The sequence below is a fragment of the Athene cunicularia genome (assembly GCF_003259725.1).
Source record: "Athene cunicularia isolate RWA chromosome 4 unlocalized genomic scaffold, athCun1 chr4_part2, whole genome shotgun sequence".
Taxonomy (NCBI): domain Eukaryota; kingdom Metazoa; phylum Chordata; class Aves; order Strigiformes; family Strigidae; genus Athene; species Athene cunicularia.
The window spans coordinates 6,499,560-6,525,347 of record NW_020799099.1 but is presented as its reverse complement, the minus strand read 5'-3'; the positions used below and the strand labels follow the sequence as shown (position 1 = coordinate 6,525,347).

The window sequence follows — 25,788 nt, the reverse complement described above, 5'->3', positions numbered from 1 at the left end:
AGAAGGGACATCATAAAATAACAAAATTATCATCTGCTGTAGCTGTAGAAATGGCTCTGCAAAACCAGCTATTCCTTTTTTTGGTTTTGTGCTGTTGTTGTTGTTGTTGTTGTTGTTGTTGTTGTTGTTGTTGTTGTTGTTGTTGCCCCTGTGTATTTTGAACCAGGTGAGGGAAGTGAATGACACTGTGCACCACGGCTAACTAGCTGCATAAGGAGATTTCTAATCCAATCTTGGACTCTGGAATATGATCTTTTATGGTAATAACACACATAATTTGTATGTATCTTCAGTTGTCATGGTAGCCTGGCAATGTTGTGGGAGCACACATGCATTCGTTCTGTCTCTGTAAGCAGAAATAGTTTTAGACCATCTTCACCCTCCAGAAGAGCGCATCACCCATGTGAGGGGTTCCCCTTCCCCCTGTGTGTGTGTAACTCACACTAATGCCGGTGGTAATTGCACACACCTGCTTGAGACCTGAGCCTGCTGAGCTGGAGACTTGTGCAACTCCGTGACAATAAAATTAATTTGAGCTACTCTCTTTCTGTGAATCTCCTCCATACCAGGAAAGAGTCTGGCTAGTGTTTTTAAAGAATAAAGGAAAAATATTTTTAAGCAACATCAATAATGCAAAAAAACACAATGGTACAGGCAATCCCTTTTCTGCAAAATTTGAAGTAGGGTAACTGCAACAATGTGTAAAGCAGACTATATACTAGGTAGGGGGGGCACAGTGCATTCTAGTTAAGATTGTATTTTATGGATATGGTTTCTATCCATGGACCACATTAGCTATCTCATTCAATATGATTCAACAACAACAACAACAAAATTTTAAATTATGGTTTTGGAAAAGCCATTTCATTCTCAGCAGTTGTTCTTTTCCATAATCCATTTGGAGAGCATAAGCTGGTTTCTGCTCACAGTAAACCCCTGAACTGTGCTCTTGATAAAGCCCTGAACTGCACAGGTTGATATCCAAATACTAAGGAAGCTTATTAATGAGAGGAGGTGTGTGAAAATCTTCTAGGATATAAAATGGGAAGTCTCCTGTTGCTATTCCAGTATGCACAGCTGCCAGGTTGGAGAACAAAATATCACATTCAAAAACTGTTTTTTATTAAACTGAATTTGTGATTGGCCAGTGGAATAGGCACTCCATTGATTCTTTTCGGAAGATACAATACATTTTAGATTCTAATCTGTAAACTTTTTCAAATCAACCACCAAAACACTACACCTTCTCTTACACTGAATAAAAGGAAGGTCTTACCATTTGTTCATTTGTGTGCTGTTCAAGCTTGGTATTTAAAAAAAAAAAAAAAAGTTATATGAATACAGGTGATTTTGTTTCCTACTCACATCGGTTTCCTTCCAAGATAATCTAGGATTTGCTTTTACTGTTGTCAGTCAGTGCATGTTTCATAGGGTAGTGTATCAACCTGACTTGAATGATGGTGGGTTTTGTGGTATATCTTACTTCAGCTCACACATGATTAAATAATATTTCTTCCTGTCTGAATAAGCACTTATATTGGAACAGATTCATACTTAAGTCAGAGTCATGGAAGTGCATGTCAGTATTTCACTTGTTTCACAGCTCAGTAAAATATCAGTTTTGATGAGGTAAAAATAGAAAATCATAAAAGTGGGAGGGGGAAATCAAACATTAACAGTATAGAAAAGCTGTTCTTCTCAAATACCACACAATAATATATAGGATTATCTGATTTCAGTCACAGTTCAGCAGTATCCTTTAAAATAATTTTCAGGCTAACTGAAGATCTACCCTTCCCCATAACCTCAGCCTGGAAGAACATTTGGATGCAATCATTTAAAAATTACAAAGGCTGAAATTTCTAATAAAGCAACTGTAAGCTTGTGCCTTTCTGCTTATTTGCTGTCAGTAGGCAAGAAAACCCTGAAATTAGGGAAAAGGTGAGTTGCAGAGGAGGAAGTTGGGGTGGCCTGACTGTGAACAGGTGGCCTGCTCACAGGCTCAGACTTGGTGATTGACTGAGGAATTGGGACACTGCCTAAAGCTGAGGAAATCTTCACCTAAGTGAACGATGCACATGTATTGATCATAGCATGATAAAGCTAAGGATAAATTCCAGCAGCATCTCAAGACAGTGATGAGCCAAGTTACACTTAAGGAAACTATCGGAAGAAAAGCCAGGCTGAGGGAACTGCAGGTAATGGAGAGACAGGAAAAGAACAGGGATATTTTTGATTCTCAAATTAGCTGTCACTTGTATGGTACAGAAAAATTCCTAATAGAAATGTCCCATTTCTTTAAGCCCACTGAATCTTTGACTCAGATGCCAACTTAGCTTCCCAGCCAAAATTTTCACCTAATTGTATAATACCGAAATCTATATTTAGGTCTCTAAATAAAAGTGACCTGGATTTGAGAGTTAGCTCCACCTGAAGTTTCTTTAACTCTGCAGAGAAGTCAATGAGTACTGCAATTTAAAACCACTGAAAATTAGGCCACCTGGCAAGACACGAGACATTTATCTTGTGAGTGGCATAACTTGTTTGGGTGGAACAGAAAGAAGGGAGGACAACGGCAAAAAAATAATTGGTATATGATTTGTTTTACTCTTTGTCCTTCCTCTTTCCACCTCTAGGCTGCTGTCTTAAATGGGACCAGACTGTTCACAGGCAAGAGAATCGTGACTTCAAAACACAGCATTTGCAGTCAGGTAGCTTCCCTCCTTGATCTTTGGCAATCCCAATCACATCTATGCACCCACCTATGTTGTGTTGTCATGTGTGTGTGAATATGTGTATTCGCGTAACGCAGTTCAGATTGCTTTGTTAGTTGAGAGAATAAATTGCATGAGGCCTCTACAGACCATCCTTGAAGTCTGTGGCATTTTTGATTAAACCATACATACGTGTGTGTTTATACATATGTAGGCTGTTTATATGCGCACACTTACGTGTATGTATAGTTTATGATTCATGTAATGTTGACAGAGAAAAAGAAATGCAGCACCGAGCAAAGCAAAAATGTTCATTAGAAGGATATGTACTGCTTGGGGTATTAGCTGCACAAAACCTACTTTTAAGAGCCAGTGGTGGGGGAATAATATCAGGCCTGAGCCCTTTGGTTTCCATCGAACTATATCAGGAGTGCCTGAGGAGCTGATCTTATGGAAAAAAAGTGAATAAGATCACACAGTTTTCTCTGCTCTCAGTGGTTTCTTTCAGTCTCAGTTAGACAAGTCAGTGTGCTCTTCTCTCATGGGGCTGGCTTCAGGTTGGGAAACAGTCTGGAGCTGAAATTAATGCATTTTCCAGTAACTTCTTGCATATGGTTATAGTTAGAAATTAGCAGAAGACATTTTGCTCCTTTCCTCTTAAGCTGCCTGTTACCTCTGAGCAAGTGGTCTTGGTTTTTATTTCCCAAACAAGATCAAAGAGAACTGATCTCCTTCCCTTCCTCCCTCTCTCCTCCCCATTAGTCAGTGTGTCCAAAAAATAGCAAAAGAAGGTACCTACGGGATTCAGGAGAATGGTGAGAAAGAGTTCACCTCCTCGGATACTTTTGTCCAGCTCCTGAGGACCCCCAGGATATTCCTTGTAAAAAATAGTATGAGTGAAAAGGCCACAGGTCTGTCGAGGGAGCACCTGAGAACAAAATAACAGTGCCGTTGTGACATTAACTTCTTTCTGCAAACTTACACTGGCACAGCCACCTAAATCCCTCCAGCAACTGAAAGAAACAAAACTGCAACCCTTTCTGCCTCTGCATTCTGGCGTGTTTATTTATGGGCTCCTTTGTGCCTTCTGTACTCTCGTGGTAAACAAGTGCGGTCCTGCAGATGTGGAGATTTCCAGATGCCAGCTCTGAAAAGCTGTGGCACATATGCGCTGAGCTTTCATGCGGACCATTTTATTCATCTCATACACTCATAATAAGTGTTTGTTTCCTGGCGCTTGGAAGAGGAAGAAAACAAAACCCAAACCTCTCTTCCCTCAGCAAGGTTAGTTTATTAGCAGATAAATAGTGCTTCCTGGCTGCCTTTGCTATCTCAGGCAATTAATCTTACTGTTCCTGAGACACTGAAGTGAATTTGTATTCAAGGCTACGGACCACAAAAGACCTGTTGCTTCATACTTCCCTCAGTCCTGAAAATCATGCTGGGCCCCTCGTTCCTGTTTGTGAAACATGTATGGGACTGGTGGGATGCTCGCATGAGACCAGCCTGAGGTCAGCTCCCCGTCCTGTCATAAATTAAGGGGTTGCACGTCAGAAACAGGCCAGCTAGCAGGCTTGGGAAAACAAACTCATCTGGAGAACTAGACGGTTTAGTTACATTATGAGCTAGGTACCATCAAAAGGCTCTGGTAAAATAAACACAAGTGTCAGGGTTAATAGGTATTGCCTAAGCCATGCAGGGATGTAATTCAGCTGGGGAAGGCCTTTGCTTCCCTTCAGTCAGTGTTTTTGCTTTTCTACTCAGTTAAAACAACAAATAAAACCTACATTCAGCAGAGAATTTTAACACACCTGTAAATGCACTGCTGAATTTGAGTCTATTCTAATAGTAAATGGACTCTGTGCAGTAACTTCTTGGTTTCAAGATGTTCCTTTTGTCTTGTTTAGGGGATCACAATTTTGACTTTATGTGTATAGGCAATATTCAAGTCAGCCGTGTCTTTAAAGCAATGCAGGACCTGCCCTTGAAATATTTCGAACTTCACTTATGTCTATTTAGGTTTTGTGTTTTACCTACCTATAGGGTTGCAGCTGGCTGGTAAAACAGGCCAAATAATTTTATACATTTTCCTGCTCCTCATGCAGTGGAAGTGTGTATGTGAGAAACCTTCTCCCTCCTTGCACAAATGCATGGTCTGGAAGAGTCAGGCACGTGTCCAGTCCTTGGCTCTGGGAGTCTCAGTAGCAAAGCTCAGAATGAAACCTTGGCCTCAGAGAAGTGTCATACTTGCTGGAGGAGATTACTTACACCTGCTCACCTTCCCAGGTGACAGATTTCTAATCCTTTCATGCATAAAGATGTACCAGAGCTTGAAACATAGGTCTTAGGCAGTTTAATGAATTTCAGAGTACGCATGTATAACTTGCTTGATAGTTGATGGGACTACAAGTACATTTAGTTTCTGAGGATTACATTTCAGTTGTCTGAGTTTGTGTGACTTTTTTTTTTTTTTTTAAACTGGCTGAATAACAAATGCACTACTTTGGCATCCTTACAAATCCTCGATCACAGAGAATTTTAATGCTCGCTGTAAAACTTGAAGCATTTGGTAAAAATAGCATACTTTTGAATCACTTAAAGTACTACTGCTATGAAGCATGGAAATGCAGTGTACCATGATGCCATTGTGGATGAAGCCCCGTCTGTACCGTGCAGGCTTCAGGTGTGGATATTCTTCTGTGCTGGTCACTCGGATGTGCCAGACCTTCTTCCAGGCCTCATACAGCTGGATGTGAACCGGGTAGACCCCGGAGTGGTGCGGAGCCACTGCGTACCCCATGCCAGTCGGTATGCCATGCTCCTGCAACACAGCAGAGGGAGGAATATATTTAGGAACAGAAAAAGATCATGTAATTATTCAAAGCTTATTTTTCCTGCAGACAGCAGCTTTGGAGAAGCTGTTGTCCTTGGACAGTCTTGTATCTATTTGTATGTAGCACAAGCTAAAAATGGGGGAGAGATGAGGGGAACTGGAATTACAGTTTGATAACTGCAGAGTGGTAAATAATCCTTTTGGATTAAGCTGTGTTACAGTTACATAGATTTGTATAGGAATAGATTTGCCTGCCTGTTTGTTACATACTGAGTGTATTTTAATATGCATCCTACCTGTTGCATTCTTTTTAAAGGTAAGCAGATGTTACTTATTTACTAAGCTATAAAACAGCATTAAAGCAGTAAACAGATGGGAAAAAAAATGTTTCAGCAACATATGTGGGATTTTTGTTTCCTATTTCTGGAATAAGAGCAAAGATTCCTTCCTGATTTAAAAATTAAAAAAATTAATATCCCCCATAGCTTCTGAATCTGCTTATATTTTCCATGGTATTTCCAAGGTAGTAGCAAAGGTATTTCCATGGTGTATTTCCAAGTTAGTAGCAAAAAAAGCTGGACTTTGACAGACAGCTTTTTCGTTTCATAAATATTTATTCAGCTCCATTTCTATGAGGAAATACATGTATTTTTGTGAATATAATCTATACGTTATCTTGAAAATGTCTTCCAATAGCACAGTGAAATAGTTAATATGCAGGCAGAAGGAATTAAGGAAGAAGCTTAACTGCGAGCGTGCTGGGCATGTTCCCTTCACTCCTTGATGCTTTCCTGTCTTTGTTCTGCTCCCCAATCCCTCCCACTCCCGATTTAGCATGGGCTGTCTGAAAACCCTATCTGATGATGAGGCCTGATAACCACATCTATAGACCAGGATATATTTAAAAGAGAGAAAATTATTGGACGTGTAAGCTATACATGTGAAAATGAGGTAATTAGTTTCATTGGTCTGAGTGACTATTCAGACATGGATCCAGCATTTATCATCAGCTACTGGCAGAAAGAAAGGCTGTGCTCTGCCTCCTCTCCTGAGGAGACTCATTTCTATGAGTTCCAGAAAAAGCCCTTTTCAACTCCTCTGCGGCATCTCCGGGTTACAGGGTGTCCTGCCACTGTGGCTCTCACCAGATCCCTTCCCACGCTCTGGGTATTTGCTGAATTCATTTTACTCCCGGTACTACAGGATACATTAGCTGTTTTCTGGTGGTATAAAATTGATGTTCAGAGGGAAATGACTAAAATGTGAGATGATGATTTTTTATGGTTTTTTGTCCTTCCTCTTGCCTACATTATCTGAGAACTGTTGATTACTTTAATTCCAGGAATAGCAGGTTCTGCTGGGCATCTTCAAGTACTTTGCAAAGAAATGGTTTTGGTTCATTGTCAAAAATTAAGTTAAATCTGTAGGGAACACTTGTTCATGAATCACATAATGTGACCACTTAAAATTATCCATTCCTTATTAGTAAAGATATTAGGTTACTGGCTGATCTTGAAAGAAAAGAAAGCCAAACTCACTATTTCATGATTTACTGAGAGCAAAATGTAATTCCTCCTTTTAATGTCGTTACCTACCTGAAAGGCATGAGTCAGTTTAAGGGTGAAACAAGAAATAGCTCTATAATGAGAAGTGTTAAATCACACTTTTCTCTATTTTTTTTTTTTTTTTTTTTTTTTTTTTTTTTGCCATGAACATGTCTAAAGGAAAAAGCTGTATCTAAAAGTTTCTGAAAATTTTGGCCATTTATTATTACTCTACCTGATTAGTCTATGATACTCACGCTGTCAAATATACTGTGCTAACTTAAATGTACTGTATCAACTTGAATCTACAAACCTTCACTAAACCTGTGTCAGGGAGCATAGATACACATAAATGTAAGGCAAATGTGTCCTAAGCTAGATAACGCAACACTGCTCTGAATGGTATGTCCAAAAGTAAGTGTCTGGATGAATACATATAAAATCCTGTTTATCTACTTACTATTTGCTGCTGGTATTACCATAGCAACAGAATGGTGAAATGGTAATCTGCCATTCACAAATAAGGCAGCTTTTCATAAGTTCTCAGTATAAAAAGCTAATTAGACTCTGAATAAAACCTGCACACTATGTAGTTCATCACACAAATACGTCAGTCACTCAGATACCCAATGACCTTAAGAAGAAACAACTAACAATCAGTTTTTATTCGATCAGTTTCATGTTCAGTTTACTTGGGTAAATTAAATATTGTATGTCCTCTTTGAGTGTGTTTTGTTGCTCTGTTTCCTTTTTTCCTCTCATTTTGTTATTAAATTTAGTTTGGGATTAATGTATTAAAGGAGGAGTATATACTTGAATGTAAGATATTGGGCAAAATGGGAGATGCCTGTAGTAACTGTATTTTCTTACATATTCTAAGGAACAATTTCTTACAAGATTTTATTGTTATTTTTACATTCAAGACTTGCATTGATTTTTTTTTAATTTCAAAATTTGTTCAAAAATTTTGTGCATGTGTTTGGTTTTCAAACTTTTGACCCTTTCTGGGCACTGTGAACAGCAGCATTACATTCCTTTGCACTCTTAAGCTGGGACCTCAGAGCCATTATTTTGGACAGGTTAAATTTGTATTCCTATTTTACTTGTGCCTTAGGAGACTTTCCATTCTAATTCAAATGACAGCATAAGCTGAAGCTGCAGCGATGGGTGAGTCCAATATTAAGGGAGAACCACTTTTAGAACCGGTGAGATGGGGGGAAGATGATTAAAACTGTTGTTGCATTTTTGGCAGAAAATTCCCTGAATTGTTGCTACTTCCCATACACTGGTTTGCATCGTGGAGCGGTTTGGGACCACGCGACCTGCCTGGTTATAAGGGCTCAACCAAACTAGAGGATGCTCTCCAGGAGCACACCTTGTGTCCTTCTGGCACCAGGGAACATGTGGTATTTGGATCAGACTACCACCAGCTCAAAATAACCTTTCCTCTGATGCCTGCATGTGGCCAGTGCATCTGGCCAGCAGCAGCCACTTCATCCAGCAGAACCCAGAGTCACTGTCTCACGCTCATGCTGATGCACCCAAGCCAGAGCAATGGGATTTGGAAACTCATAGTCTTGCCAATGCAGCCTGTCTCATCTTTGCACCCTCCAAAGTTACCTTGCCCAGACCCCACACGTAGGGCAGATACTTTTACCGGTGATCTGAAAGTCTGAAGCAATCTGCCAAGGCTGTTTATCTCTCTCAATTATCAGCTTTGTTCAATCAAGTGCTGATTTCCTTGAAACTCCTAACCTCTTTTGACCTTCCCATTTGTACAGAAATGAGCTGTGCTTGCCATGAGTCAGCATGTGCTGGGGGTACTTATTCTTCATTTGGAAAAAAACCCTATATATTGCAAAAAAACCTGCTATAGGAAAGGCAGGTAACACCAGATGAGCATGGATCTTCAGAAGGAGGTATATTCTCAACAAGTCAGTTTGCATTCCTATAGCAGATCTTCTATGAGCAAATGTTGGAAATTTCAGTAAAAAACATTGTATGGAAGAATGACTATTTATATTAGCAGGATACTGTCTGACAGAAAAAAAAACAAAACAGTTTTTGATTGCAGCAAACATTACATGTCCTTGTTAAAACGCAGTAAGAAATAAAATGAAACAAAACCTAAAACTTTTATAACACAACTGGCATTCTGGTTCTTAAAAATCGCTGGTGATTTATTTTACAGAAATATCTAGTATTGTCAGAGAAAGAATAAAAAGGCAACCTTTTATTTTAATTTGTTAAATCTTATGTCTATGAAAAGGTCTTTTCACACAGTCAGTTGAACTGCAGGATTCCCTTTGGTGTAAAGACTTTTCTTAGATGAAAAAGTTAACAATACAACTTCAGATAAGTTTAATAAACCTTTTAACTTTGTCCAACGGTAGGTGACAGAGTAAACGCAGTACTTTTTAAGATGTTACCTTTCAAAGTGAAAAGATTTATATAAGCTTTGCATATTTTTAGTACCGGCATGTATTTCTAATATTGCTGAACATGGGTGAGATTTCCTATAAAAAATTATGTATTACTATAAAATACTCAGTAAACTTTCTCTTATTTGGTAAATGAATTTGCTACTTCCTTGCTTCTCAGCACTCACAAAACTGTTGTGATGTATTTTATCCTTTATGGGCATATGATTTTTGTTCTCAAGGGTTACATCTCTTGCTAATTTTTATGGAATAAATATTTCAGCCTTCAATTACTTTTAGTTCAATTCTAAATGTTAAAAATCTGTTTAAAAGCTCTCTATCTAGACAAGATGGATCAGCAAATGAGAGGTGATGGTTATTGAGATATAGAGGCTCTGTGTGTTGGTATTTGCTTTCACCGTCATTTTTTCATGTCCGTGGTGTGCTTCCTTGCACAGGTGCTTTCTTGCACCCCTTGTACAAGGGGTCTTAATGAAGTAGGTTTTCTGATGTTGGTGTCAGATCCAGGATTGACAGGGACAGGGGAAAAGCCAGCTTTCAACCAGACTTACATATCAGCCTCCCAGATATCACCACAACTCCTGTCCTAGGCATGCTTCGCACTGTAGCAGACTACCAAGAGGCAGAGAAAATGCTGGGATTTAAAATCTTAGGTTTCTGAGGATGCGAAACAAAGAAAGGCAGTCCAGCACTGAGGAAGATACACATGACTGGGAAACATGCAGACTCTGCATATGTGTGGTACCAAATAAAGCTGAAAAAGTAGAGGCAGTCTTAGAGATGTGCTGTCAAAGCGTGCTCCTGATATGGACACAAGCCCTAACGAAGATGGACTGTTTCGGAAGGACCTTAAGGTTTGTCAAATTAAATCATCCTGTCTTCACAGGACAATGTTATCCTATATATGGAGACCATTTACAGACCATTTTTAGAGGCAATCTCTAGTGGGCATCTCTCCTACCCCACATTAACTACAGATATTAGTAATGGGTAAACTCTTTTCACAACATGAAGATACTTTGCCTTTGATATGTGGTCACTGGTCTTCACATTCTTGGTATTTAATTGGTATATTAAAAGCCCATGATTTCTTTGTGGTTTGGGCAGCTCAAAAGTTTTAGGCAGAGGAAGTGCTAATGTGCATCTGTAGTTGGATTATAAACAGGAGACTGAAGCCAAGGAGTGTTACTATACAGCCTCTGAACTGATTTGTTTGTTTTGTATATGTGTATCTCTGAATTGATTTGTTTTGTATATGTCTCTCACTTCTTCATATCAGATCACAGCTACCTTTTTACAGTCGATCATTTCTGCCCTATCTCTACCATGGTTTTGGCACATGTGCTCGCAAATGAGCATAGAAGATAATCACTGAGCAAACAAATCGAGGGACAAAATAAAGAGCTACAGGCTTTTGGATTAAATATATCCTACTTGTTTTTGTCAGATAAGGATGTACAAAGAGGGGAGGAAGAATATCTTGTGACTAAAGGATGGCAGTGAAAACTTGGTTTATTTTATTTTTGGAATATGTACTTTCAGAGATTTCTGCTTGTGCAATTTGTTTACCTCTTTGCGTATCAATTGCATTGCCTATAAACAAGAAGAATAATACTTGAGATACTATCAGTTTGCAAAATTTAATCTAGGTCTTAATAAATTGGTGTCTTTAAAGGATCTGAGGATGTTCTGATAAAAAAAACCCCACAAAATATGATTAAGTGAAACCCAGCTGATAATCAAAATAAATGCCATTTGCCATTTCCTTAGTCAATCTCTGAAGCATATCATCCGTATTTAAGTAAACAAGATGACACTGGGGTAGCAAAATTCTGGGTAATCTGCAACTTACTTTACCAATGTTAATATCTCTGGCTTTTGTTCTTCTGATGCTGAGGATACTGTGAGTACTTGAGAAGAGATTTAGCCACAAGGGCAGTGGGGACAGGGCTACGGATGGGGGCGGCTGTGGGGCTTATCACTCAGACCTGCATGGGCAAGGATTTGGCCAGGCAAGACTTCCCACATTGACTGCTGGATCCAGAGCAGTGGGGCAATAACATATACGAATGACATGAGAAAGTCTCTTCCTCTCGCCAACTAGTCATGAAACAGTAGAAATTATAAATATCTCAGTGACACATAAAATATAATAATTTGGAGGACTTGTTAAAGGAAGTCTACTGATTCACAAGCAATTAATGTGTAAGGGAATACTTTGAAGACTTGATTTTACTAAGGCCCGGAGACAGGGGCATATGTCTGCACTGAACTCAAGGCAATTAGATACCTAATTAGCAATAGTTGTATGTGTACAAAACCGTTTGGATATACAATTTCTACATGTATTTTGTGATACAGCTGTTTGAGGCAGGCTGCAGCTGTAAGCCCCCATTTTATAGAGCATCATGATGAGGTATGGATATAACTGTGTAAAACTGAATGAGGTCTTTTATCTAGTTGCCAGCTGTAATACCTGTATTTCTTGCCCGTGTTCAGCAGACTGTACGTATACTTGAGCTCCTGCAAACCAAAGATTATGCATACAGTGTAAATACAAGAGCCAATAAAAATTATGCTTATGTACTTTTCTAGCTCCATGTGATAATATCCATGAAATACTGTTTCAGGTGCACTGTCTTGTGTTTATTAAGCTTGACTTTAATCCACAGTACTCAGGAGAAAAACATTCCTTTCTTGAAACCTTTACCCCCAGTGAACAACATCAATCCCAAGTCTGATACTCTCTTGAATGAAGCAGCTGATGACTGTGAATGGGATTTGAGTGCAGGTTTCTGGACGGTGAGATCTGTTTTAGCTTTCTTCTAAAAGAAAACTAAGAGGTCTTAATGAACAGAATTTTTGTTGTGGTATCTGGGTTCTCACAGGAATCTTGACTGTTCTCGGGTATAATGCTGTGCTCTCCCATCCTGAAGACGCTGTTACCTTCTTACCCATATTTGAAAAAATGAATGAAGAAATACCACATTAGGTGAAGAATAAATGTGATCATACTTCCAAGTAATTATTGAGGCTTTTCTTGCAGAAACTGATACAAAGTGTCATTTCTACTTGCAGCTTAAAATGGGAAATGCAAGAGAAAATGTCATCAGCTGTGTTCCCCTGAGTATAATACTAAATAAAGTTACATATATATTTTCTATATAAATAAAACATGTATAGCATCAAGCAGATTTTCTATGTATTGTTGTAGATGTCTAAATTTGGATCCACACTGTGAAGTCAAAGAGTAATGAAAAACGATCTGTTTTAACTTTAGAGGACTTATAGAAGTGCAGTCGTGGAACAGGGAGTTCCTTTCTGAAATAAGACATGATGTTGAGGATGGGAAAGCAGGGGAAGATGCAAAACTGCTCTGAAGTCATGGCTGGGACCTCTCTGATAGCTATCAGGAAGGTTGTGTCATATCAGGAAGATAAATTTCTCCCACAGAGAGAATTTCACAGGAAGCCTTTTGAAAAGAAATGTTCTCATAAGTAAATTGTACAGCTCATATAGATTCAAGGTTAAGAGGTTGGTACAACCCCTGTCCAAATGTTAGCAGGAAATAAAACTGTAATAACAGCAGCCTTTCACTGACATCAGCTCCTTATTTATAGGTACCCTAAGGAGTCTCTACCCTTCAGTGATGATAGGGACATGAGCTTTATCTTTCTGTAGTTGAAGTTACAAACAGATTATATTACAAGCCCTGTTTTCAGGCAATGCTATAGATTTTACTCCTAAAGGTGGCTTGACCTAGAGGACTTCATGTTTGCTGAAAATACTAGGAGAATTACCCAAAGGTTTAAAGATAAACAGACCATGTATTTTTGAGATACAGGTTATTTAAAAAAATTACTCTTGTAATTAAAATTTCAACTATAATTGGGTCTCTGGGCCAAGCTACACAGAAGGCATGAACACGCTGTGCCAGAAATGAAGGCTGACAGTAAAACAAAACTGTAGAAAGGAAAAGTCGTCACCCAAAATACCTCTGTACTAACACCCTGCCAGCGGGAGATCCGAACGGGGGGAAGTCTGGCAAGAAGAGTAAACAGTTAAGCCATTTTTAATGAATATTTTTTAAAGGTTGTTAGGAAAATATTTTTGTAAACAAGGGAATAAATTGCTTCCAATGGCTTGTTCGGGCACCTGCCTCTGCTGGTTTCCTGATGTGCCTTGGCTGATGTGAGGGATGGGAGGAAGGGGCAGCTGCTGGCTGGCCTTTCTGAGCAGTGAAGGGTTGTGATTTGTGTTCCCAGAGCAGCAGAGAAAGCCCCACTGTGTCACTCTGCTCTTTTGAGTGGCTCTGGTTGCTTGGCATTTGTACATTTTGTCAAAGAACATGCAGTGTCTTTTCCAAAGCAAGCATTTATAGATTTCAGGTTTTCTTTGTCATGCTCAATAAGCAAGTAGAATTACCCTGAAAGGACTCTAAATGGTTTCAACCTAACCTCGGAGTACAAGTACTCTGAGCTCTGGGCAATGCCAGGAGGATAGCTCTTGTAAATTCACAACAAGAACAAAAATGAAACATCATTATCTATAGCTATTAGTAACAGGTTAGCTATGTAAAAAAAACATATTTTCAAGCAGGTAATCTAAAAAAAGCACAGTGAAATCCAGCAGCTTCACGTTTCCTTCATTAGCTTCAAGATTTCTCACAAATCATACACAACATTTAGGGTTTACAGCACCTTTCTCCCTCCCTTATTGAGGATGTTTGCGCCAGGCTTCAGGAAGCTGATAACCTGTGTATAAACCCCTTCCTAAAGCTTAAAAAGACAGCTGATATCTGCTGACGTTTCACTGCTTCTGGTCCCTGTGGTCTCACAAGTTTGCTTGGGTGAAGGGCTGCTACCTCTCCAAGAAAGCCCATGTCGTGAAAAAGGCTAAGGCAAAACTCAGCCCAATCTTGAGTCACAGAAAGGCTTTTTTTGGGGCTCATTTTCCAATCTTATTTGCTTATCAATATGAATATATATATGTATAATATAGATAAACATGAAACCAGCTTGGAAAGCATAGCTATAATATGCAGAGATATCCTGCCGAACCTTTTGGTAACTTTTACTCACTATTGCAAATTCTTTGTTGAGGATCATCTGCTCCACCAGTGATGACTCATTGTGGAAGAGGTGAGGCTGCATGTGACTCCACATATGGGGAAACCACCAAAACTCATCTACAGACCTCAACAACAGGTCATCACCTTCATCTTCCTCTTCAGTGCCTGCAAAAGAAAGAAAGAAAAAAGAAGGGTAACAGAAAAGCAACAGCAGAAAGCGCCCGTAATTGTTTTCTAGACACAGAAGAGGCTGCCATAAAACTTAATGTCCTTGTCCTGGATGTCTCACTGTGCTGCAGATGGGCTGTATCGTGTCACAGAGAGAGTGAGGTCAATTACCATGGATGGTAGCTATCCCTTTCTATTCCTAGCATGGTGTTAACTGACAGGAATTCTAACAAGAATTAGTTTTCAAGGGCTGATTTCTGTGCTATGCAATGCACTAGGAGTATTTAGAAGTTCAGGCTCCTCATGACAGTGGAGACTGGATTGACTTGTACCCACCTGCTTCGGTCCTGCCAGACAACTACACAATCGTAGCTCGCCACCGTGATATCACGGAGAGCTGTGTGCCTGAGTCTTGCCACAGGTGCCCCCCTGACTCATAGCTACCTCGTCATTAGCCTTGGTAAGCTGAAATCTGATAATTTCTGGTAAAATGTGAAACAAGTTTGCAATAGGTTCAGAAAATAATTAGGTGGAAAATACAAAGCTGTAATAGCAGCGGGGTTCTAAATGTTGTTTGCAGTGGTTTGGTATTCAATTTTTGCCAGATTTAATCTTGAAGTAAAACCAATAAAAACTCCTGTGTTAGTGAAGAGTATCTGCTGCAGGCAGAAACAAGCACGGGTGGTTATAACAAAGGAAACCTTCCATTTGAGAAATGATACAATGCTGCTTCCACTATGTGCAGACATATGTCTGCAGTGCTTTTTCAAATTGGAAAGGCAAAGTTACATTTTAGTAACTTCACCCTCAAATTACTCAACAATATCCAGTTTATTATCAGTCTTCTTTCTCGTTCCTTTAGCATTTAAATACTTTTATTCAACTTCAGTCAAAGAAATAATAGTCAAAATCAATCTGCTGATGCAGACATAGATATCTTCTTACAAGCCTTTCTATGTTTTGCAAAACTCATTGGAAAAAAAATGCTCCATGGATGTCACTGTTTACTTTTGTGGCATGAGGCAGGAACATACAGAGATGGCTGTTTGGTGCATGCACTTCAGCTCTTTATTTTTATTTTTCACTTCTGCAGTGGTTTTTGAAGAACACTACTACACAAGGAGAGCATTACTTTGAAACTTTCTCCTCATGTCACTGAATCACTTCGCTCCCCTCTTTGCAGCCCTCTGCAAGTTCTAAGGAAGTTGCTCCCGCTGATGGGAGTGCTACTGGAAAACGAAAACAACCTTGTTTCCTAGGTAATTCCTTATTGAAAAGAAAGGACTGATGGTTGCTCCTTCTGTGAATGTCTGCTCCTTTGTGCAAAACTTCAGTATACTGCATCTGTTGAATGACCGTTCTCTTGGTTTTTGGGGTATGTGGTTCACTTGCAGTCACCCAGGCACATGGAAGGGAAATGTGACTAGGGGAAGAAACTTAACATAGGCTTTCAAAATAGGACAGGAGGGAAAGGGGTAGGAGTTTGTGAAGCCATTGAAGATCTCTTTGGTAACCCAAAGGTAGAAAACTGAAGGTAGAGATGAAGTGGAAAAAAAGTGGATATTTGACATATGTAAAGAACGACAATATTTCAACATAAGATTTAGGTAAAAGTATAATTTAGAGACTTATTAACATTTGAAATAGAGTATGGTTCTTGAAATAATGCTATTATTACAAACTATATTTTAAAATCCTGTGATTTTTTTATCCAGTTTAGTCCTATTTTTTCCTACTAATTTCTTTGTAAATTTAGATACAACTAATTTTTTACTGTAATAAAATCAAACAAGGTAAAGCGTAACACTTTCCACTTTAAACAAAACCAACCCCACATTGTAATTGCAGAGCTGAAACAAAAAGGTTGGAATTTTAACATTTGGTGGTGGTGGTGTTTAAGAGGATAATTTTCTTTACGAACCTTTAAAAAGAGTGTTATTTGATTTTATTATTCTTAAGTAGTGTTATTTCAAAAAAATCTTATGCAATGGTTTAATGGAGCACTTGATGAGTGCTTTTATTGTTTAAATATTTTTTTGTCCAAGTCCTTATTCAGAGTACTGGAGGCAAAATAAGGGATTTTGAGGTTTTCATTTCTTGTACAATCAACATACTTTGTGTAACTTTCTATCTTCATCTTCATGTGAAATCTGAAAAATGCAGTAGACCTACAATCAAGGAGGTGAACATATATATCTGCTTTGAGATGCAATATTCACTTTACACAGGTAGGTAATCAAAGTTTGTGCATAATAAAGAATCTCATGGTTTAAAACTAGAATGATAATTCAGGGGTCTCTCTTGAGCTTAAAATTGAAACAAAGTTTGAAGTGGCCATCAATAATCTTATAAATCTTAAATGCAAATCCTGAGAACATCTTAATTTCTATTGCCACAACATGGACAAGTAGAAAGTGTTTGCTAAAACTGCATAACTAATATGGATCTACTTAGTTTTTTACTAATAACACTATGTCTACAGTACATAGTTTACCAGTGCCACAGAAGGGAATGGTGGTGGCGGTGGTGGTGAGATGATGAGCAGTGAGGCTGTGTTGTACTATTGTACTTGTGTGCAGGCATACTAACTAGAATTGGCATTTGTAGTACAGATGTCAGCAACATCTTTTGATGAAAATTTATAGCCATTTAATCTGCCAACACATTCCCACGCTCATCTCCCTCCTGCAGTTTTAAAATGATCCAAGTTTTGTAAAGGAGAGCAAAATCACACATTAGGGAAGTCAACAAGGCACAGCACAGTGCGCTAAAAACCCATGTTGAATATTTGATACTAAAAGCCTGTATGGGTAAACAAGCCATATTTACAGTAATTAAAGAATGTATTTCCATGTTTTATTTATAATGAGTCAATAAAGTGTATATTGCATGGAGAATATTTGAAACCTTTCCACTAAGCTGATATGACAGAACGCCACCACCAACCTGTAAATGAAATGTTCACTTAAAAACTCAGATACATCGCTGAGTACAGGCAGCAGCAGGCCCCTTAATGGAGGCAATGACATCCTTCAACTCATTAAGTAGTTGTGTGCTATTTTTGTAAGCCTTTAGAACCTTAGAAGAGCAGGCACACACGGACATTCTCCTGTTTTCTCTCTCTACAGCAGTAGCAAATTTGAAATTGGTCAGCATTATATTAGCTGGGCAAGAAAACTGCTGACAGCAATGGAGGTCGTTGTGATGAATGAAGAAGAAATGTATTGGCAGGTCAGGGGTTTGATTTTGTAGAAAGGCTGCGTGTTTTGTGCCAGCCACTGTTCAGGACATCATAGTATTTATAATAAATTATCTCTTTCTCCACCTCCTCCACTCCTTGAATTTCCTTTCTCTGTAGTGGACACTGTAATGACTGTACCAGCTTTACTCTGTAGATGGCCACAACCACGCAGCACCCTACTTTAGAGCAGCTCAGAGCCTTGGGTGAGTTTTCTTTATTTTGCTGTATTATGTGTGTGTCCAATTAAACTCCAGAAGGAGCAACGACACAGGCAGGTCAAGATGAAGTGAGAAGAATACTGAAGTTCTGTCTCCGAAGCTGCTCTCTAATCACAGGTCTGCCACTGGCTTGTTATATGACTCCAGGCAAGTAATTCCATCTCTCTCTAACTCTAATTTTTTCCAGGCTCTCCAGCCTGTATCTTTAGTCTGTAAGGTTTCCTGGGCAGCAGTTGCTTAGCATTATGTGCTAGCGCAAAGGGAAAATAGCCTGGACTTTGAAAGTGACAGTGATACAAATACATAATTTAGGTTTCTTCTCTCTACTCATCCCCTCCTATGCTTCCTCATGTACCCTTCTCCCAGGGACCTCTGCACTCTCCTAACGGGTGGTGAAACAGACATAAGAGCTGGGTAAGCTCATCTATTTGATATTCAAATACTGTCAACGAAAAGGGGAGTAGTGCTACACCTACACTTGAAGGGGTGACCTGTCTTACTCCACAGCTCCTTCATAGCCTGTTACAGCTGGGACTGCATCTTTCCTAGCTTTGAAACTTACCCTCTTGCTGCTGCAATGCCTCCTCCTATGCTCCAGATAAGCTTCTCAGCTTTCCCTGGCATCACTCAGTGATTATCAACAGGTATGGCTGAGTATCTTGAAAGCTGAGGATTTTGGAGCTGGTCTTCAAAGATGGGAAGGGTATGGAGTTTGGAAAGGAGAAGGACAGGAGTTGTCTTTTTTGAAGTGGGTTGCCGAATAGGTCTTTTTTTGCCTTAGCAGTACTAGGGAGCAGCATTGTTCAGTGACAGCAGAGGGAAGCCTGAGTGGAGGTGCAGCAAAGTGTTTAGGAGAAGGCAAAGGAGGAGGGAGAAAAAAAAAAAAAAAAAAAAAAAAAAAAAAAAAAAAGGGGGAGGGGACATTGTTCTGTGGAGAAATGGAGCAGAAGAGAGAAAGGAGTCGTGAGCAGGAGATGTAAAAGTGCCCAATCTTCCACAGAAACACAGTGCAAGTGTGCAACTTGTTACTGCATAGAGTGTGAAAGGAGCAGGGTTTAAATACAAATTTCTTTTAATCTTGTTTTCCTTTTATTATCCCTCCAGATTTGCAGACCAATGAGATAGATAGTCATAAGAAAATCTTTTGCATCCCATTCAACTAATTCTGTCTCTTCAGCGGTTACAAGACATGATTTTTCCAATCTTTTATATTTCATCATACCTATCACGCTGGAAAAACATTAGTATGCCTTTCGTGGAATTATAGAGATGTTAGCAGCTGCTTTGCCTCCTTTATAACCCTAAGATTCACGACCACAGATCTTTCAGAAAAGCACCGAGGGCATCTACGTGTTCCTGAGAAGCTCATCAGTGGTGTACCTTTGCCCCTTTGGACAGTGAATTAGACACTGGATCCTAAAACGGTGGAGCATGTATTTCCCACTGTTTCACTGAGTCCACGTGTTATTTTAAAAGGGCACGTTTAAAGCTAGCTTTAAAATCCTGTCACCTATTTAACTGCAGCTACCTGAGAGCATGAAGTTCCTTCTTACCTGTGTGGTAAAATTTTCCTGAAAATCCAAGGTTGAAGGTAAAATTTGCAACCTGAGTGCGCAGTAAATTTTGAGTCTCTAGTAAAGCCTGAAATAAATAAGAAATTAACATGCATTTAGAAAAATTAATATTAATTTTTGGAATGCCTCATAAAAAAAAAAAAAAAAAAAAAAAGATCCTGTTAAATGTTTCACATTTTATTTTGGGCTCATTCTTTTTATAAGACTATTACAGTGAGCTTAATTTGTTCCTTCAGAGTGTGATGGTCTAGCAATGCTAGTGATAAGTGGCTAAGTACCAAAGTAGGTTATGGTTCTGTAACTTGGACCAAGATACTATACATTGTTTGTGGTGATCTATGGCAGGACTTGAATCCAGCCAATTCAGAGGCAGCAATATACTAAATCACTACGACACCCATACTTTGGGTTATTAACGAAGCTTGATAAAATGTGCTTAAAACCCAACATAATATTAGGAATACTACTTGCCATCCAGATGTGGAGGTGTTGGGATTTACTTACCTGCAGAAACATTTTTGATTGTGTCTGAATATCAAATTCAAGCTTAAGTGTGAGTGTAACTAAACTCCAGTTTTGACCTATGGTGGAAGTAGTGTCCATGTCAGAAATTAAATCCCTGTTTATCTTCATTCTTTCCTCCAAGCAAAATATAAGACCAATCTAAATGAAATAGAGGAAAGGGGTATTGCTTCTAGAAGAAATAGGTGTAGTCTTGGTCACCTATCAATTTTTTCTTGGACATATTTTCAGCCACTGGAGAAAGAGAAAAGATGGTTTAGCCTATGTGAGCTATCTACATTTATTGTTAGTTGTCAGCTCTGCACTGCTTCTAAAGATAGTCCTTGCTGCACAGATATCTGTCCGCTTTCAATCACCAGCCCACATAATTTGGACGTGCTACATATGTGAGATGGATAGTGCATTTATCTCCCTATTGGTCTTGCCAATGTTGAATGGGTTATAAGCTCTATTTTCATCAATTTTCCGTGTCTCCATTATGTGGCTCTTGAGAACTTTTTCCATTATCTATTAATAACATTTCTATTGATTGAATGTTCATGTTCTTGCACAGTTCAAAGACAAAATGAATGCAGTAGTTTACACACAGTCCAAGTCCAGCTAATGTTTCCTTTCATTTGAAAAATTACATTTTGTATGGTCATTAGTAATTTCACTTAACATTACAGGAAAATAGTTTTACCTTTTTGCTCAACCCACTGGTCTAAATTGAAATGACAACAACAACAAACTCTACTTGTGACCATAAACCAAAAGTACTGTCAGTCCACCATAGACAAAACTTGGGTTTAAGCAGTTGAGATAGAGATTGATGGCCCGTGCAATCCTAGTCCAGAGTGAAGCGGAACTAAGCAGGGCAGGTTTCTGTGGTCTCATGATTCATCATATTTCCTTTGCACCGCAATTGGTTGAGAGGTGCTGTCAGCTACTGTCAGCATTTGCTGTAGGACATCAACTTCTTAAAGTTACTGACTCCCTCCTAATTACGCAGATAATTGGGCACCATGCATGTTGGAGCACAAGCCTCTTCTAAGGCATCATTTGCTAACAGCCACCTTCTAAAGACACATTGTTCAGGTGCCAAGCAGCTTGGGAGTGTAATACAAAAGATTGTCAGACAGTGTGCATCTGCCTTCATTTTTAAATAGAAACATTTACTGGGTGTTAAGGAAGATGTAAAACAAAGATAGTGGTTATCAACGACAATAGTCACCAAGCAAATTCCTTTCCCTGCTAAAGGAAATAAAGTAATGACAATAAATCTTGTGCTTTAGCATTAAATATTAAGACAGCACTATGGTTTCCAGCCTATCTTGCCAGACATTTAGTAAGTTGATTATAGTCAATCCTGTGACAATTTCACATGTGGGACTATATTTACATAATATATAATAACTTAGATGTTCACAAAAATATAAAACATCAGAGATCAACCCCACTGTTAGCTAAGACATTGAGGAAAATCCTCAGTTGGTAAAATCTGGCACTAAAATGAAACCATTAAAATTACAAGCATAGAATCCGAGTCATTATATTTTAGAACATAATTTTCCACCCTATCTAGAGTGTTTTATATATGTTGAGAAAGACTGATGGGCTAAGTAAAATCAATTCAATTTTCCTTTGAGGAAAGAACATCCTGAGAAATTTTTATCACTTAACATATAGTATAAGAAGGTACATGAAACAAACATCATTATATCACTTCGTTTTTTCTCTCTAATTTGCCTCACACTCACATCTCAGTAAGATGACAGAGCTGCAGGATAGACAGAAGCCTTCCAGCCCAGTAAGGTCTCATTAAAAACAGAGTGAGGATTAAGATGTAAATCCTGTAACCTGCAGTGTGTCAAGCATTTTTCTCTGTCTAAAGGGCAAATCTGTCACTCAAACTGCATTTGGCTTGGTCCTAAAGATTTTTTTAATTGCAATTTCCATATGTGCATATTAATTTATGGAATACGCAGACAAACTTCATTTTCATGACCTCACCTAATTTTAATACTAAGAAGATACTGTCAGCTAAGTCAGTCCAAACTTATTTTGTCACTACTTGCCCATTTATAGAGCAGAGGTTAACGTCTTCCACACCCTTTATATAAAAAAAACAATCTCTGTTTAGGTAATAAGGGTCTGCCTTCCTTATTTTTAATACATATCTATTCAAACAAAATTGCTAATGACTCATACTGCATTCGCTGGTAATTGTGCACAGTAAATAAAGAGAATTTTTTTCTCATCTAGGCAGAGATCTTAATGGCATGCAGCATAGAAAAGTGCCGTGTCAGGAGAAGAGCAGACAACTTTCTGGCATCCCCCTTCTCTTGCTCTCCCGGGTGGGTGTATCCCTGCCTGTTTGCCTGTTTGTGAGGTGAGCTGCAACCACTGCTGCTCGGTCAGTCCTCCAGCTCCTGGGTGGTGCAGGATGGAAGAGTTGCCCATCCCTGGCAACCAGCGTCAGAAATGTTTCTGGGACTTGTGCAGCCTTCACATGATCAAGGGTTTTACAGGGTAGAGAAGGGCTACTGAATTTTAACAGCTGGAAATCCTGCCCAACACCAGGTGAAAACACAGCTCTTTACACTCTGACAGGTGGTGCCGTGCTGTCCCCAGCGCCCCTTGGCAGCCCTCTGGCTCCTCCAACCCTGTCCCATCCCCATCCCAAAGTGCTGGCCTCAGGACTTCGCTGCCTTCACTGAGGCAGAAATGGTAGGCGCTGCCCACAACTTCAGCAGAAGGGAAATTCATGTGGAGGAATGTGGATTTTAAAAAAAGAAAAGCATGACAAATCTTGTTTTGTAAAGAAGATTTTTGTTTTGGATATTTCATCTGACTACAGTTTTTGAGTTCTATCTGCCAGTGTGTATCTTTTCCTCAGAGTCAGTGGGATTACTTTTTTTTTTTTTTTTCCTCTGAGTACTGGGGCTTAAAAGAGCAGTAAGTGAAGGAAAGCTGCTTGCACATGAAAAAAACAGTTAGCATTCCCCATTGAACTCATGAGGGTGTGTTAAAGCAACAGCTGGAACTCACTGTTGTTTTAGTTTTGGACACTTAAATCATGCTAAATAATTATCATTCTCCAAGGACAGAACCATGGAGCCCACCTGCACATGGACAAACAGGCATGTCTTGGTCTCGGGCTAAGTGAGGGTTTTTTTTTAAGGTAACTCAGGCTGTTCTTTCAAATGCAAAACCTTTATTGCCTGGAATCTCTCAAAACTCTTAGGTTTCAGTGAATTAATTGTTTCTTTGCTTTGTCAGTGTGGCTTCTCTCTGTGACATCCACAAGATACGGTTTCTTCTTTATATTGCATTTACATTCAGCAGTCTTTTACATGAATCCATATAATTACCTTTTGTAGATTTGAAGTTGCTGTGTCTTTATTCTTTATAATTGGTGCATCTATTAAGAAAAAGTGATATTTTCCCACTATGTCCTTGTTAATTATAACTCTATCCTTCATTTACATAATAAACTTTTTTTGGCAATTTCTGCAGTAACATTTCATGCCTAATAGGAAGCAATTTGCTTTCCTTTATTAAGTACATTAAAACTTCATGCCCCAGACATCATTGACTGTAAACATTTGATTCTGCTTAAATTTAATGCACCAAGGCATTTTGCTCTGCCATATTAGGTTTATTTATGTGCTATGTTCTGGATTGTTAGCTGCTAATGAGACTTCAGCTCTTATTGCTCTAAGGCCTGAACACTAACCTCATTTTAATGAGTTCATTATTTGCTGCCTTCTGAATGGAAGACAACAAATTTTCCTTTTAATTAAAGGTCAAAACACCTCTGGCTAAGGAAAGTGTAGAGGTTATCAAATCCTTAGAGAAGGTAAAAGAATGACTTTTTCTGATTTTGATGCCAAGCAGGGGCAGGCCTGGCTGAGGTAGAAGGTGTTCCTCTGGGGACCAAAACTCAAAATCTAAGCTAAGTGATAACAACACTAAAACGTGGTATGAGTCTTGCCAAGACACTGTGATAAAAAAAACCCACAAAAAACACCAAAAAAACAACCAACCAACCAAACCCTGAAAGTCAGACAAAGTAATTAAAGAGGCTTTACTCCTAACCCAAAGGTCTAGGTGGATCAATACTACTGCTAAAGCATGAGCCCTTCTTTGCATGTGCAATGATTCATAGGGTGCAGAGGACAGAGGACAGATTAATTGAACCAACAAAAACAAATCTCATATTTCTTATAGGGGAAAGAGAGACAAATGTGTTCAATATTGGGGGCTGTTTGTAGTGAGACAGAGGTATATGTCTCAACTGTGTGTTTGTGCGTGTGCAAATGCACATAAAGGGGATTGGTGATTCCTTTCTTTGAAAATACAGAGTGGAAATTTTAGTCAAACCAAAAAAAGGATTAATTACAGGAATTAATACATAGATCCTTGTCCTTTGTCTAACATTTTAGACATTGTCACCATCTTAAAGACAGGCTAACAAACATTGGTTCATGTGCCTCCCATTTGAGAAGCTGCTCACGTGGCAGACAATAGTGGTAGAGACAGGAAGGATATTTGGGAAAGAAGGGACCAGTGCCTGCGAGAACAGTTGGTGAAAACTTAAAATTTGTTTTTGGAGGCAAATCCTAACAGTTTGTGAAAAATAGACATTGTTGAGCATGAAAAAGGAAATTGTCAAAATGTCCTTGTAACAGCTCTAAACTTCATTTCTGCAAAACTGAACTAAATTCCTGACTCTTGCAGGTGTTTCAGGACCTTCCCAGAAGTCACTGAACGTGTCTGAGAGCATAAGGAGAAGCCTAGGAGAGACCCAAGACTTGCAGGATGACACTACCCCCGGTGTGGAGCAGGAATCCCAATGTTTTCTTTGGGCTCCTGGTCATACATGTGGCCTTCCAGAGGCAGTATTGTGAATGTGAATTCTTGAATGAGCAAAAACTCAAGATCTTGGAGGCTGCTGTTTCTGTGGCATGGATCTCTGTGATCATGGTGCCCAGGGTCCTCAGCCTTTGCGGGACTCCACCAGGTAGAGCTGTCCAAGGAAACCTGATCCCAATTTACACCCTAGCCTGTCCATGTGGAGGGCAGATGAGAAAGGATTCATGCAATTTGAAGAGAGATCAAGGGAAGGAGGGAAAGTTAGATATTTCTGCTTTTTAATGTATCTATAATTCTCTGTCATCACGAATTATTCTATTTCCACATGCTCATTCTAGGAAGTGCTTCTGGTGTGGAAGAATGTGCCAGCTTTGGCATCGCAGGGTTACATAGCTAAGGTTACGCTGCCCCATCACCATCTGAGGGATATGACTGAGAATTTTGTCAAAAAATGGGCTAACTTGCCATTACTCAAAGTCATCATTCATTTGGAAATGGATCCTAGTGCTGGGTAGTGATTCCACTGCTGAAGTTTCTTTCTTTTCTTCCTTTCTCCCTTTCTTTCTCCCTCCTTTTCTCCCTTTCTTTCCTTTCCTTTTTTCTCT

General features: G+C 39.1%; 1 protein-coding gene across 2 annotated transcripts in view; it reads right to left on the bottom strand.

Annotated features, from left to right (window-relative positions):
* NDST4 (N-deacetylase and N-sulfotransferase 4) overlaps positions 1 to 25,788 on the bottom strand; it is a 105,871-nt gene that overhangs the window by 37,874 nt on the left and 42,209 nt on the right. For both annotated transcript variants that reach the window (XM_026848151.1, XM_026848149.1), the window contains 4 exons: positions 19,784 to 19,871; positions 14,614 to 14,768; positions 5,350 to 5,535; positions 3,514 to 3,642 (listed from right to left, as the gene is read on the bottom strand). In XM_026848151.1, the coding sequence (XP_026703952.1) occupies positions 3,514 to 3,642; positions 5,350 to 5,535; positions 14,614 to 14,768; positions 19,784 to 19,871 (558 nt within the window). The remainder of the gene's footprint in view (positions 1 to 3,513; positions 3,643 to 5,349; positions 5,536 to 14,613; positions 14,769 to 19,783; positions 19,872 to 25,788) is intronic.